General features: G+C 34.4%; 4 protein-coding genes across 7 annotated transcripts in view; 2 read left to right on the top strand and 2 right to left on the bottom strand.

Moving 5' to 3' along the window:
• Nucleotides 1–420: 420 nt before the first annotated feature.
• Nucleotides 421–4,985, bottom strand: LOC135840712 (double-strand-break repair protein rad21 homolog). 2 transcript variants are annotated; one of them, XM_065357367.1, is made up of 14 exons: nucleotides 4,791–4,985; nucleotides 4,215–4,377; nucleotides 3,899–4,128; nucleotides 3,651–3,825; nucleotides 3,439–3,577; nucleotides 3,125–3,368; nucleotides 2,756–3,045; nucleotides 2,451–2,671; nucleotides 2,175–2,372; nucleotides 1,721–2,101; nucleotides 1,570–1,647; nucleotides 1,358–1,492; nucleotides 1,125–1,280; nucleotides 421–1,043 (listed from the first exon to the last, which is right to left on the bottom strand). In XM_065357367.1, the coding sequence occupies exons 2-14, from the start codon at nucleotides 4,356–4,358 to the stop codon at nucleotides 918–920; spliced, it is 2,517 nt and encodes an 838-aa protein (XP_065213439.1). In that variant the 5' UTR covers nucleotides 4,359–4,377; nucleotides 4,791–4,985; the 3' UTR covers nucleotides 421–917. The 2 variants fall into 2 exon arrangements, with proteins under 2 accessions (XP_065213439.1, XP_065213440.1); XM_065357368.1 differs by lacking the exon at nucleotides 4,791–4,985 and adding an exon at nucleotides 4,487–4,680.
• Nucleotides 4,986–5,824: 839 nt separating this feature from the next.
• On the top strand, nucleotides 5,825–7,988 carry LOC135840717 (uncharacterized). 2 transcript variants are annotated; one of them, XM_065357378.1, is made up of 6 exons: nucleotides 5,825–5,929; nucleotides 6,287–6,475; nucleotides 6,622–6,672; nucleotides 6,739–6,873; nucleotides 6,948–7,164; nucleotides 7,247–7,988. In XM_065357378.1, the coding sequence occupies exons 2-6, from the start codon at nucleotides 6,366–6,368 to the stop codon at nucleotides 7,631–7,633; spliced, it is 900 nt and encodes a 299-aa protein (XP_065213450.1). In that variant the 5' UTR covers nucleotides 5,825–5,929; nucleotides 6,287–6,365; the 3' UTR covers nucleotides 7,634–7,988. The 2 variants fall into 2 exon arrangements, with proteins under 2 accessions (XP_065213450.1, XP_065213449.1); XM_065357377.1 differs by lacking the exon at nucleotides 5,825–5,929 and having other exon boundaries at nucleotides 5,941–6,475.
• Nucleotides 7,989–8,277: 289 nt separating this feature from the next.
• LOC135840715 (sialin-like) lies at nucleotides 8,278–10,923 on the top strand. The gene is made up of 9 exons (XM_065357375.1): nucleotides 8,278–8,477; nucleotides 8,557–8,720; nucleotides 8,802–9,035; nucleotides 9,116–9,203; nucleotides 9,274–9,500; nucleotides 9,840–9,992; nucleotides 10,071–10,203; nucleotides 10,287–10,522; nucleotides 10,607–10,923. The coding sequence occupies exons 1-9, from the start codon at nucleotides 8,465–8,467 to the stop codon at nucleotides 10,778–10,780; spliced, it is 1,422 nt and encodes a 473-aa protein (XP_065213447.1). The 5' UTR covers nucleotides 8,278–8,464; the 3' UTR covers nucleotides 10,781–10,923.
• Nucleotides 10,924–11,430: 507 nt separating this feature from the next.
• Nucleotides 11,431–13,702, bottom strand: part of LOC135839225 (G-protein coupled receptor GRL101-like) — a 169,608-nt gene continuing 167,336 nt past the window's right edge. For both annotated transcript variants that reach the window (XM_065355157.1, XM_065355156.1), the window contains exons 25-30: nucleotides 13,071–13,269; nucleotides 12,834–12,987; nucleotides 12,628–12,719; nucleotides 12,275–12,492; nucleotides 11,986–12,178; nucleotides 11,431–11,919 (exon numbers count right to left, since the gene is read on the bottom strand). In XM_065355157.1, the coding sequence (XP_065211229.1) occupies nucleotides 11,786–11,919; nucleotides 11,986–12,178; nucleotides 12,275–12,492; nucleotides 12,628–12,719; nucleotides 12,834–12,987; nucleotides 13,071–13,269 (990 nt within the window). In that variant the 3' untranslated portion in view covers nucleotides 11,431–11,785. The remainder of the gene's footprint in view (nucleotides 11,920–11,985; nucleotides 12,179–12,274; nucleotides 12,493–12,627; nucleotides 12,720–12,833; nucleotides 12,988–13,070; nucleotides 13,270–13,702) is intronic.

The raw sequence follows: 13,702 nt of genomic DNA, 5'->3' as shown, positions 1-13,702 counted from the left end.
GGAAAGTAAATATTGATAATAAAATGGATGCTGATTGGTCGATTATAGTCAAATAACACTCGAATACTCGAAGCGCCAATTCCCTGGAATTTGGCGCCAATTCGGAATTTCCGATAAAAATGCTGACAAAATTTATGAATAGAGCTGTGCATCCAAAAAAACAATGAACTCTAATCGAGTACTTTAATCCTTTTCAGTCACTTATTTAATCAGTATGTTCCATGGTTCCATCAGGGACAAAGGCTAACATTCATGGAATCTAGTGAACTTAAAACAACTGATGCATTTAAATTTCGAAACGCACGAGTATAACTTCGCAAAGAAAGGAACTTTCATTCAGCGAACATCGAACAATTAAAATCCAACTCTTTCATTATCAATCCAAACTGCAGAAACAAAAAGTGAGAAATGTAGAAAAAGTCAAATCATAAAACTATATTTTCTCATGATTCAGATTTTCAACAAAGATACCACCTCAATAAACATTCAAAACATGATTCAAAACTTAAAATTATATTTACAGTGAAGGTAAAATCCACATTTACATAACAGTTAAATTTTTCAACGCTTAATTTAATTAACCGAAAATGAAACACATGTAAAACTTAAGAGAAAAAAAATCAAAAACAATGACTGTTTGACTAACTAAAATAAAAATGTTTATCAGAAGTTTAAACTTAGTAAAATGAAAGAGGAAAACTGACGAGCTCGAGACCAACAAAGAACCACAATGGTACATTCCACAAACGTCTGGCGATGGAAAATTAACAACTTATAACTTGCTTGAGTATTAAAAAATAAGAAAACTATACATGTTTCGATAAATGTATCAAAAAAAGAACAACAATAATCGAGAAAAAAAAAGTTTGGCTGACTAACATAATATTTTTTTCCTTATTTACCACTAAGCTAATCTATTATAACTTTGGATCGTCGAAATTTGGTCCTTTGGTCAACAATATAACTCCGTATGGTTCATTCTGCATCAATTCTAAAACCCTATGTTTTTTCAAAACCAATAAAGAATAAAACTTTTGCGCGACCTAAGAAAAAAAAATTGAAATTAGTACTAGTTTTACACTCGATGAAGAAAGATATTCGAGAGACAAGTTTGCAAATATTACTTGTTTTTTAGGATTCGATATGATTAAATCACTAAATGAAGTGGTTACACTAGTTGAAATTCTCATTCTAATCGAACTGTACAAATGTCCGGCTCGTTTGTTTAGTAACCTTTCTTCGAATTGTTCGACTGTTTCGTCAACACCACGTTCTTCCATCTAAGAAAGCAAAAGGGAAAAGTTATTCTTTGCCCTTACGAAAATGGTGCACGTAAAAGTCCACGTATTCTACGTACTGGGCCGATTGAAGCAGGATTATCATAATCGGTATCATGCCATGGAGTAGCTCCACCAGCAGCATGTAAACCAGGAGTGATAGGTGCATGGTCGTTATCATCAGTATTAAATGGAAACAGATTCGCATTCTGCATCTATGAAATAGAAAAACAAGTTAGTGGAACAGACTCAAAAAATTGAATAGCAAAAGTAATTACGCCAAATTACGCACCTGATTTTGTAAATCTTGATCTCTTTCATCGTATCCCATATTTTCCATTCCCGGATGATTACTAATTGACGCATCATTCTGCAAAAATTTTAAATTTTAAAAATACACTGATCTAAAACTAATTTGAAAATTCTAAATCATTTATTATTACCTCAAGAGGTGCATTTGAGATATCATGCGCAGATGATAAGGGCGGAGGAACGGACAGAGGTTGTAATATATTATCCAACTGTTGCTGAGAAGTTTCGGGAAATTGGGGAATATCTGGCAACTGCGACTGTAAATCGGAATATGGTTGGGGTGTTCCTGGATACGCTGGAGGCGCAGGTAACATGGGATCCTGCATTTCAGGGATTTCTGGTATTTCACTAGTTCCGAGCATACTATCCATTTGTCCTGGTAATGTGACCGAAGGAGGTGGCATTTCTTCATTCACTGATTCTTCAGTGATCGTAGGCAGACGGATTGATTGGTCGAGATCAGGTGCGCCTTCGTTCGGTACCGGAGACATTTTTGATTTTTTATTGATTTCCTACGTCGAAAACACAGTTATTAATGAAACTGTTTGAGCAGCCGTGGTCATAATAATAGTATTATATTTTTACCTGAGCTGTAAGTGGATCAACTGGCGCAACTGGTTCTTCATCGGTGATAGGCTGTTTACGTTTTCTTCCACGACGATTAGTTTGAGCCGGAGGAAGTGGCGGTGCCATTCCTTCAGTTTCATGATTAGCTTCTGGAACAGCGTGATCCTCTGGTTCATCGTTGGGTGCAGCTCGAGATGTCAGATGTCGTTGATAATTCTATTTAAAAATGAATGGAAACGTTTGAAACAAATACTTGACACGACTTTTGATTCAACTTCTGTTAGTTACATATACCTTGAATAAGTTAGTAGAAGGGATACTTTTTCCAGGCAAAGCAAACAGTTTTTCAACGCCACCGGTTTCCTTCCAGTGCATTAGTCTTTTCGTTGGCGGAGCGAGATCCAAAGTAATCACAATATCACTGGTATCGCTCAACTGTGCTTTCATTTCTTCTCCCGATATATTTTTAACTTCGTCAACGATAAGTTTACGTTTTCTTTTAGTCTTAGGTAATCCTGCAAAAATGGAAAAATCCATGAGAATTGATTCAACGAATACTATACGTATGTATCAATACTTTTGATGTTTAAGAAACACACCTCTTAAAGCAGATGCGTCGACCGGGGCTAAAGCAAAACTTTCTTCTTCGTTTTGTAATAAAGTTGTTTGTTCGGCGTTTTGATTATTTTCATTTTGTTCAGTTTCTTTATCTTGTTCCGCTTCCTGTGCGATTTGAGATTCAATAGAAGTAGGTACTGCTTGGGCTCCTTCAACTTGTCCAAGTAATTGGTCTTCGACAGTAGCTGGCCTATCGAGTTCAGCTCCTGTAACGCCTACATCTAGTGGCTGCGCGGCGGGAATCGGCGAAGGTGGTCGAGATCCGTCAGTGCTGCGTTAAAAGAAAAAAAGAAAACTGTTACATTGAATAAATCACATTTCGAAATAAAATTAAAATTGTCAAATTTTACCTGCCACCAGGGGGACTAGCCATAAAACGATCGTCATCGAAATCATCATCATCATTGATGCGCAACGAAGATGGACCAGGTCCGTCAGGTCGCTGTATCATCGGCGAGCCAAATGGAGAATGTTTCGACGTCGAAGGTATCGCTCCGTCTGCGTGTAAGGGTTCATGTCCCTGTAAAGAATTATCGATAACTGGAGGAGGTGGCATAGGCGTATCTTCGAAGAGACCTCCGCTGAATAAACCTCCTGTCAAACAATATGTTCATTTAATACCAGCTACCGGTTACCGAACAGAAGCGAATCATTGAAACCATACCAGCTACGTCGTATGCATCTTTATGCGAAATGTCTATATCCATCGGTACAGCGCCTCCTAGGGCTACGTCGACATCTAATGTAGACGGACCTCCCTTATGCTTGACCATGTCGCCTATACCTTCACCGAATAAACTTTCCTATATGACAATAGGGAAAATAACGTTAGAAAACAACACGCTGAAAATCATAGAACAGCGTATATGAACGTACATGTTGCAACGTTTGTTCAAATCCAACGCCCATTGATTCACGTATAGATGGATCGAAATCATTGCCAAAACCGTCTTCAGTTGATAAGGGAACGACGGTACCGTAATCTTCTCGCATAGTAATTTCATCAGCTCGTGATTGATTCAATGTGAATTGAGCTTCGATATCCACATCACTATCGGACAAAGTGAATGTATTAAAAAAAGACTCTTCAGTGTACATCATTAGAATACAAACAGAATTTTTACTTTAGATCTGGCATAGCCGAATCGAAATCATGGAACACTTCCGGTAACGTAACAGCATTAACGGCTGCTTCCCTGTGATCTTCCGGCAAATCCACCATACCAGGCCGGAATGCCATCTTGATTTTGACGAAGGCTTCATTACAATCGGCTAAGAGATACTTGGTTTTTCTAGAATAGATCCGAACAACGCCCAACATTAAATGTCCAGACGTTCTTAACGCTAACTTGACCTGAAATTCAATAATGAAAGTTAATATTTGATTCCCCTCAACGATAATTCTGTAATTGTCAAACAAATACTCGTAGTATCACGTACCTTTGGTTTCAAGATTCTTTCAATAGATGATTCGATATTTGTTTCGAAAATCTGAGCTTTGGTCAGTTTTTTATCCCAGTGGGCTGCTAGCCAAATTCTGGCTAACGGGCCCTTCTTCGATAGTACAAAATCCGAATAGAACATGATTTCAAATTATGTTAATCTGAAACATTATTGAAACGCGATTAGAAATCATATTACTCACATATTCTGCCGGAAAGTAGACCATTTACTTCCGACAGTACTCAGAAATAAAATTCAATAATTATTACTATAATGCAGAACTTCGGTAAGATGAATTATTCTAATCAACAATGTTATTGTGATATACATGACACTTTTGCAATGCAAGCTAAGCACAACAGGATACATTCACTGCCGGAGCATTTTGTATAAGTATTGAAGCACCGTAAATATAATAAATTATAAATTATTATTGGTATAGCAAATATTTTGGAGTATCACTTTCAAAAATATTATAGCGGTACAATCCACTGATAGAAAACCATTGATTTGAATCAAAATACCGTTGTGTTTACTATTTACCATTGCAATTAATTAGGGTGAAACACTTACCCTTAAATCTAATGAATAGTATGTATATGATTTTTGATGATACCAATTTTAGTACACTTCCTCCATGATACAATTAATAAAACAAATAAAACAAACCAGTTAATTAACCATAATCACAAAAATAATTCGTAAATTTAAAAAACGTAACGTTACAATAATCAAGATGGTCGTTCAAGCGCCAAAGGACCGAATGAAGCTAGTACGAAAGTTGCACGCGAAAAACAGTATGCCGTATGCGAGCGCGTACGCGTACATGTATACGCGCGCGTGGGGGGGTACTTTTCGTCGCTGTTTGCCAGCTTGTATACCGAACGAAAACGCTTACCGGCAAGCAGCGTTGGTGGCTGAGTGGTGAAAGAAACGGATTACAGTGCGGAAGGTCTAGAGATCGATCCCCGCCGGATCCGGAAATATTGTAAAATTTTTTTTCGATTCAAATTTTTTTCAAATTGATTATTGAACGATCATGTGAATTTATTTTATTTTTTCCTTCTTTTTCGTCACGAATACTGTTTTTTTGGATAGTGTGCGCATTAGGCGAGGCGAAGCCGAGCCGTTTAAAATTTATATTTCACTCGATGAGCATTACTCCCCTTGGTGAGTTCAGACGGAGGCTGGACATTTACCGTGTATGTAGCACTTGCGGTTGTTTATAAAAAAACTGTACTCACCGAGGCCGAAGGCCGAGGGAAGTTAACAGACATAGTATGAACAACAAAGCGACCCGCGCAACCGAGGCGAAGCCGAGGTGAGCGGACACAACGCCCCCCAACACTGAAAACAGCTATTTTACCAAAATACAAAAATTGCAATGAAAAAAATTTTAAATCGAAATAAAATACGCGAAAGGATGCTCGTAAAGCAGTGCCGTAATGTGGTTACACTGTTTTTCGCGTGCAACTTTCGTACTAGCCCGAATGAAAACAAATTTTTAGGCGGGCTTTGTTTGTGAGATCTTACAGCGCCGTTAACGGAGAAAACAAGAAACTGACGAGAAAATTATTTTTTTATTTTTTTTTATTTTGAATTTTTCTATTCTGTGAGATTCTGTATTTTCTTACCTGTGAAAAAAATAATTTCGAAATTTTGATTTTGATAAAAAAATAATCTTATCAGCAAATTTGAAATTTTCTTAAAATAGACGATACTAGACTGACGTCACAACATGGCGGATTTGGTCTTATCAGTACATTTTTCATCAATTGTGGGCCAAATATCGCGTAAAAGTGGCACTTTTCGAAGAATTCTCTTTGAATATGTGAAATTTTAGAAAACTGACCAGAAAAAATGAATTCTCCGTCGAAAATACTTCAGTTTTGCTGCATTTTAATCTAAAATTATATTTAACCGCGGAAAAAAAAGCAAAAAGTAGTACTTTTTCAGGATATTTGGCCCGCAATTCACTGATAAGAAGCGACATCGGCTCGAAATTGGCCTCTTTTTTACTGATAAGAACCAATAAAAGCTGTCCGCCATTTTTTCCTAGTATCGTCTATGCCGGTTAATTTTAATTTATGACCAATTCATTGTTGGAAATATATTTTGGTAAAATATGTGCGTTGTGTCATTCTTAAAATGACAACTTTAACTTTGAAAGAGCAAGAACAATCTATTTCCAAAGGCAAAAAGAAGCTGAATAAAGCACCCAGTAAAATAGTGTTATGCAGTCCTTTTGGAAAATATTGGTAAGAGTGATTTAAATTTACGATTACTTTGAAGAATTTGACTGTTTCGGTGATACATTTTTAATAATTTTATACCGCAAGTATTGACGGTTAAATAAACAAACTATAGATACGAATACGATTAATTTGTAACTTATGTTGTACAGGCCCTCGTTAAGTGCTGAAGATTCTGATTCTGTTGCAAAACTTCTTTCGTCGTAAGTTTAATGTACTTAGTTGTAATATCATTATATTCAAAATTTATAGCTATATTTCTTCGTTAGAACACTCATTCGTGAAAAACCAAAAACGAAAATACCGTGGAGAAAATTGTCTAAATCTCCAAAATCAATACGGATACAACAAACTCAAGAATATCTCCAACAGTTCCCTCCATCTGAAGAATTACTGCAACAGAGGTTAATCCTGAAATTCTGCTCTCTTAAATATTACGATACGTAGAACTTATGTAATCAATTTGATTTTATTGCAGAAAAATCATAAAATTTGGTTTAAATACTGTCTCCAGAGCTATTCAAAATTCAAGAATTAGCTCGTGCATATTAGCTGGCGATGTGGAACCTGATGTGATACTCAAACCAATAATTTCGTTGGCTGTAATTGGAAATAAACCTGTGATTATTCTACCAAACATGAGACAGCTTACCAATAAAATAATAGGATTTCCTTGCTCAGCCTTGGGAATCGAGGTAAAAACAAAATTGGTTATTTTTTTATTTATTTTTTTCGTTATAATCTCATCTTACTTAACCATATTTGTTTTTATATTAGTTACCAGATGAGAAACATTCACAGTACAAGTTATTGAATGATGTGATCGTAGATTGTTGGAAAAAAATTCCTCTACCGCCTAATGCAGAAAATCGATCTAAAAAAATTGACGATAATGTAAATCAAGATGAAATATTGTATAATATCGCAGATAAAACTAAAGAAACTGTTGAGCCAAACGATGTGTATTTGTACCGCGAATCTACTAATGTTAGAGCTTTCCAACCACCTGCCATCGATAGTAAAACTACAGAAAAACTCATCAGCACTGCATTGGATTTCATGTCATTGGATGTTAGTAAAGATCAACGGACGTATATTCCTGCAAATCTTAAACGATCTTTAAAAACTGATAAAAATCGCAAAAAACGTAAAATCAACGAATAATGTGATTTTTTAAATTTTATTAATTAATTTATGACCAATGGTATTCAAATTATTTTAATACAGCAATGTTGGGATAATTTTTGAAATAATTCCACTCGTACACGAATGTATTATGAAAATACCAATACCGTAACAATGATAATGTTAATTTAAAATAAATGTGTTTGAGATAAAATCACCGAAGAAATAACTTTTAATTTTTTATCTGAAAGCTGAACGAAACGTATTAACTGGTCGATTAACATTTTTCGAATCTATCATGTATTTTTTTCGTAGAAATTGATCGCTAAATATCGTACGAATTATATTCGTCGGCGTACAAAATAAGTTGCATTTTTTTTTCCAGCGATGAATTCGCGTTTAATAAAACGCTCTTCAGGTTGACACTATAGGGCCTCTGTGCATGAATTTATTGTTCGTATAATTCTTAATTTGTGCACGTTTAATTAAATATTGAGCAATTTTTCCAAAACATCATCAGTCTATTGATAATCAATTTTTTGAAGAAATTTAATCAGATTAAAGATTAGATAGATAATAATTTTAATCAGCATAATGTTGTTAAGATACGTATGATAAGTTGAATGATGTCGTTTAATGGTTAGAATTTGCGTATATATTATACTGCGTTTCAATAGAAATTAAATCATCTTATACTGACACATTCAAGTCTTGAAACTGAGTCTGATTAATGAGAACCAAATTTCTTAATGTACTATAATTTCTTGACAGTATAATTTCTTTTTGGAAAAATCTCAACAGTATTGTTTCTTAAAATATATTTTCTGTAATTTTAGTACCTATTTTTAAAAATTAAATAATTTTTTCGAAATGATTAATTTTGGTAAGTACCTATATTTTATAAAATTAGGTAATTTTTAAACATTCTCGTTTTTATTCATTTTATTTTAAAAAATTTTTAGCACATGTTCCTGCCAGATATGTATTTACGTTTGTGGCCATGCTGGGTCTAATGATGTCTTATTCAATGAGATCTTGTTTAAGTTTGGCTATCACAAGAATGGTAACACCTTCAAATACGACACATTCCTCTAGAACGGAATTATTCAATAGCTCTTCGAATAAAGTGAGGAAGATAAATTGTTTTATTGAAATATTTAGCAAAGCATCGTATTAAGTAGGCATAATATTCTTGAATTAATGACAGTGTGAAACATTTAATTGGAATGAAAAAACTCAAGGCTTAATTTTATCCGCCTTTTATTGGGGATACTTCATTACTCATATTCCTGGAAGTTCTCTATCGCAAAAATTTGGCGGTAAATATACCTTTGGTTTGGGTATTTTATGTACAGCCAGTTTTACCGTACTTACGCCGTTGGTGGTTGACAATGATCCAATGATTCTAATGATTATTCGTTTCGTCGAAGGAATTGGCGAAGTAAGTACCTATCGTTTATTCAATTATTTCCTCGTTTGTTTTTTTTTCAAGATTCATCTTAAATCTTAATAATTATGTAGGGCATGGTCTTTCCAGCTCTTTATATTTTACTGGCTCAATGGGCACCTCCGGGAGAAAAGGGTGTCATGTCAACCTTTATATTTTTAGGTAAATTTGCTTTTCTACATATTTAAACTTTTATTATGATGAATAAAATTGATCGTTTTTCACTATTCAGGCAGTCAAATCGGTACCTGTTTATCAAATATTGTTGGAGGGTATATTTTAGAATATGCTCCAGGGTGTGCTTGGAAATTAGTATTTTATGTATTTGGATCTTGTGGTATTATTTGGTATGTTTTATGGCAATTTTTATGCTACAATGATCCTTTGAGTCATCCATTTATATCAGAAGAGGAGAAAATGTATTTACAAAAAGAACTCGGCTGTATTCAGAGAAAAAAAGTAATCATCTGTTTATTTTTTGAATTATCGCATTTGAAACCTACTCAAGTACCTATACGTAGTAGGTACATTATATACATTATGCATGCTTTAGATATTTCAAATTATGATAAATTAGATTATCATTTTCCGATTATCTCAAGATCATGTGGCGATGCCTCGTGCTTGAAAGATAATCTTGCGCCATGATTTTTTTTTCACTTCACTAATTATTATTTACTCATGTTTGAAAAATTCATTTGGTTTATGTTAGATTCATATTTTTGCATTACTTGCGCATATGCATAAGAATTAAAATACAGATATGTACCTAATTAATTTTCTCATTTAAATTGTTAGACTTTGAAAACGACACCTTGGAAACACATATTAACATCGGTACCCATTTGGGCTCTTGTGATCGCAGAATTCGGTCACGATTGGGGTGTTTATGTGGTAATCGCTGACCTTCCTAAATTCGTAAACGATGTGTTGAAATTCAACCCAGCCGAGGTGCGTATAAATTACTTTTTCTATTTACTAATAATACTTAATACATAATTTGGATTAATTTTTAAAGTGATTTTCTAGACCGGAATGATGTCTGGTTTTCCATATCTTTCTGTGATTGTTGCATCATTTATTTCGAGTTTTCTGAACGATTGGATTACCAGGAATGAAATTCTTTCAAAAGATGTTTTAAGAAAAATGTTCACCACAATCAGTATGTTTACATTCCGTGTACTTAGAATTTCTGATTTAATCAGTGTAGGTAATTATATTTTTTAATGGATTTTTCAAAATTAGGTTCGGTTGGCCCTGCTATTGGAATGCTCTGCGCTTCGTACATGGCAACAAAGACCACAGTCAGTCTGTGTTTCATTTTTGGCATGGGTACCTTGGCATTTTCGTACAGTAGTTTAAAAATCAATGCTTTAGATGTAAGTCCGAATTACGCTGGCAGTATTATGGCCGTAGTCAATGGAGTTGGGTGTATTGCGGGTGTATTAGCTCCTTATTTTGTCGGCTTAATTACTACTCATGTAAGTATTCCGATCACTCGTCGATGAGTTTGATACAATACCTCCTTGAAAGCATAATTTTTCATCAACACTTCTTTTCAATAGAGAAGCGTTGAAGAATGGAGATTGGTTTTTTGGATCATGGCTTCTGTATTGGTCCTTACTAATTTTATTTTTGTGATATTTGGATCCACTGAGTTGGAACAATGGGATGATCCTGACAGAAATGACGAAAAATGTATGCTGAGTGAAATAGAATCATGTGGCTCAAGCGCATAAGTATTTTATTTATTTATTTTTTTATGAAACGATGCCTTTAAAAATATTTTTAATAGATTTTTATACTTAGTTTATTTTTACTGTTTTGCCTGTGTGAACGATTTTTATAATTCAAAACACAGAATAAACTCATTTTTTTTGTATTTATATTTTATACATTGTAGTATATTGTTTTGCTCGGGGACAGAATGTTGCTGTGATAACAAATTATAAATTTCAATATCATGAAAATATCTCAATTTGTTTTTTTAAATCCGATTTTATAACTTCGAAATTTTGGAAAAATGGGTTATTCCTATAGTAATGAAAGTTGGTATCATTTCTCAAAGATATCTTCGATATTCGACGAAAATTTTCAACTTGAAGATTTTACCACTCGGGTTCAATGTTTTCCATTATGTTTTATTAATATCGATAAAAAAAGAAAAATCGAAAAAGTCTGAGTTTTTTGACATAAAGCTGAATTTTGCGTACAGGACCGAGGCCACTTATGGTTTGGCTCGTTTCTGGAAATAAACGTTTCTTTTTTCCTACTTTATGTTTACCGACGTTGAAATTCTCAACCGATAAACAGATTTGTTGTGTGTATATTATTCAAAAACTACAATATTCTTTATTGATCTTTGGTGAAAAATTCAAAGTAGGTACTGTTTTGTAAATAAACATTTAATCACTCGTATAAACAATTTCGACAAAACATATAATCCACCATCGTTAGGTAGGTACCTATACATAAGGTGATTTAAAACTCCGATACAATAAAAAACAAGCTTGGCTATATGCTCGGTCATTCAAATAATTTTTTTTTTTTTTTTTAAGAAAATCTTCTTATAGCTTTTACAACTCTTCTTTTAGTTCAACGGTAACAATGAATATAAAAATGAGCTCTCACTTCCCCAAGTGATATTTAAATGTCATCATCGGCGTAATTCTCATGCAATTGCTTTCAAATTCCTGTCGTATTATTGACGCACAGGTATGTGTAATTGTTCAAAATCCCATCGTTCAGTCTTGTACGCACAATTTGGTCTGTTTTAATGGCATCGTTTCGCCGTGCTCCCTTACTATCGTGTCTACTGTTCTCCACGATCTGCAGTTGAGAGTAGATGGCTCTGAACAAAACTCTTCGGCAGTTACACCTAAAAAAAAATTGATTAAAATTAGTATGATGAACCTGGAAACGAATTACTAAAACTGATACGAACATTCGTGCGTATTATTGTAATGCAAAGCAGTAGATGTGTAATAGCTTCTTCTGTCGTTTCGCGACAAAGTCCTCTTCAGTGTGATTAAATTCGTGCGAGTTGGGTTCATGAAGGGGGCGGTAGACAATGTGTAAAGTATCGGATTCAAGGCGGCGTTCAATGGTAACACAAACACAGCAACCCACGCGAAAACCTAAACAAATATGTACATTGTGTACCTACACTTTGTAAAATATACGTCGCTAATCACAAATTTTACGAAATTTAAGCCCACGTGTGTAGCGTGTACCTGTGGAGGGACTGTGAATCCAGCCAAAGATAAAAGTCCAAGTAAAATAATCGGAAACCAGCAAGCAGCATCTGTTGCAACTAATAAGGTCATACGAAATGCCATCGCCGAATCTGACGTACGACTTTCACGTTGAACAGCTCTGTGAGTATTTCTGGCCGCCAAATACATCCACAGGTAGCTTCCGGCGATTATCATGAATGATAGGAAATTCAGAACTGAAATTTTCACGTGTTGATATTCGTAATTACTCTCGTTTTATTTATAAACGGATATTATTTTGGATGAGATGGTAGATGGTTTATGTAGGCTGTATTTTGCAACGATATTGAGCATATCTAAAGGTTACTTACATAAAAAAACAAACACCGAATACTCCCATCCGCTCGGCTTATCGGGAGTTATGTGTAATGGTAAACAAACACCAGAACGACCGTAGAAATTGCTAACAAAGTAATCAATCTTTTAGTTTTAATATCACCTTAGGGTACGTTAAACCCGCGATATTGCTGCCTATATTTTTACGTACGGATATACATATGTAGATGTGTAAACTTACTGAAAATATTCAATTCGAAGAAAAGGAAGCGGTATTATTGAAATCAGAGCAGCCAGAACCCATCCTAAAGTCATTAAAAACCTAGTTCTGTTTATTTCTAAACGGTGAGTTCGGAATGGAAATATTATCACAAGGAACCTATCCAATGTTATCACTGAAAAATTTGAACAATATTAATCAATTTGAAATTTTCTGAATTTAATCCACGCACTATTTCGTAGGAATTTTTTATATTACCTGTTAATGTAAACACCGATAATTCACTAGAAAAAGTGCTGATGAATCCGGCAAAACTGCACCACGCACTTGAACGCCATTGGGAATCGAAAATGAAATACATTCCGCGAAAATACCAATCTACGTACGCGATAATCAGCAAATATATTCCCATAAGTAAATCTCCCAGAGCTAAATTCTTGATAAGGAACGAATGAACCTGTTGTTTTGTCAAATAAAAAGAAAAACTGATTAAATTTAATGGTTTGAATTAATTTTAATAAATAGGTACATTTGTTGTGTCATGGATTTTTTCTTGGTGTTAGGTGAACTTTCCGATCAACGTCAGTTTTTCGGGAATAGCTATAGACCCGCAGAAGGCTGCAGTTTGACTGACGGTGTTAATAAAATTGCATATTCTGTTTGCCGTAAATACAGCGGATGATGAATTATTTACGGCAAACCGAGTATGCAATTCTTTCGACATGAAGTCATTTTTCGCGAAACTGCGAATTCATGAAGGCGTATGTTTGCTATCTCAGGATTAGCTGAACAAGACCATTTGCGGCGTTTCAAAGAAAAATATAAGTACAAGAGATTCACATTCAGTCATAAAGACGTTAAAAATTCAAAACAGTTCTCAATACATTCTT

This window comes from Planococcus citri, chromosome 3 (genome assembly GCF_950023065.1).
Source record: "Planococcus citri chromosome 3, ihPlaCitr1.1, whole genome shotgun sequence".
Classification (NCBI taxonomy): domain Eukaryota; kingdom Metazoa; phylum Arthropoda; class Insecta; order Hemiptera; family Pseudococcidae; genus Planococcus; species Planococcus citri.
Note: the sequence above shows the minus strand (reverse complement) of the source record. Positions and strands in the feature narration are given on the sequence as shown.

What these genes read in the sequence shown, in the direction of transcription:
- LOC135840712 (XM_065357367.1), bottom strand. Translation starts at nt 4,358, where the DNA reads ATGTTCTATTCGGATTTTGTACTATCGAAGAAGGGCCCGTTAGCCAGA. An exon ending in ATCAAGATTTACAAAATCAG is followed by an intron (nt 1,493 to 1,569) that starts GTGCGTAATTTG and finishes TCTATTTCATAG; the next exon opens with ATGCAGAATGCGAATCTGTT. An exon ending in ATCCTGCTTCAATCGGCCCA is followed by an intron (nt 1,281 to 1,357) that starts GTACGTAGAATA and finishes TTGCTTTCTTAG; the next exon opens with ATGGAAGAACGTGGTGTTGA.
- LOC135840717 (XM_065357378.1), top strand. Translation starts at nt 6,366, where the DNA reads ATGACAACTTTAACTTTGAAAGAGCAAGAACAATCTATTTCCAAAGGC. An exon ending in GAAGAATTACTGCAACAGAG is followed by an intron (nt 6,874 to 6,947) that starts GTTAATCCTGAA and finishes ATTTTATTGCAG; the next exon opens with AAAAATCATAAAATTTGGTT. An exon ending in GCTCAGCCTTGGGAATCGAG is followed by an intron (nt 7,165 to 7,246) that starts GTAAAAACAAAA and finishes TTTTTATATTAG; the next exon opens with TTACCAGATGAGAAACATTC.
- LOC135840715 (XM_065357375.1), top strand. An exon ending in TCAATAGCTCTTCGAATAAA is followed by an intron (nt 8,721 to 8,801) that starts GTGAGGAAGATA and finishes AATTAATGACAG; the next exon opens with TGTGAAACATTTAATTGGAA. An exon ending in AAAAATGTTCACCACAATCA is followed by an intron (nt 10,204 to 10,286) that starts GTATGTTTACAT and finishes TTTCAAAATTAG; the next exon opens with GTTCGGTTGGCCCTGCTATT.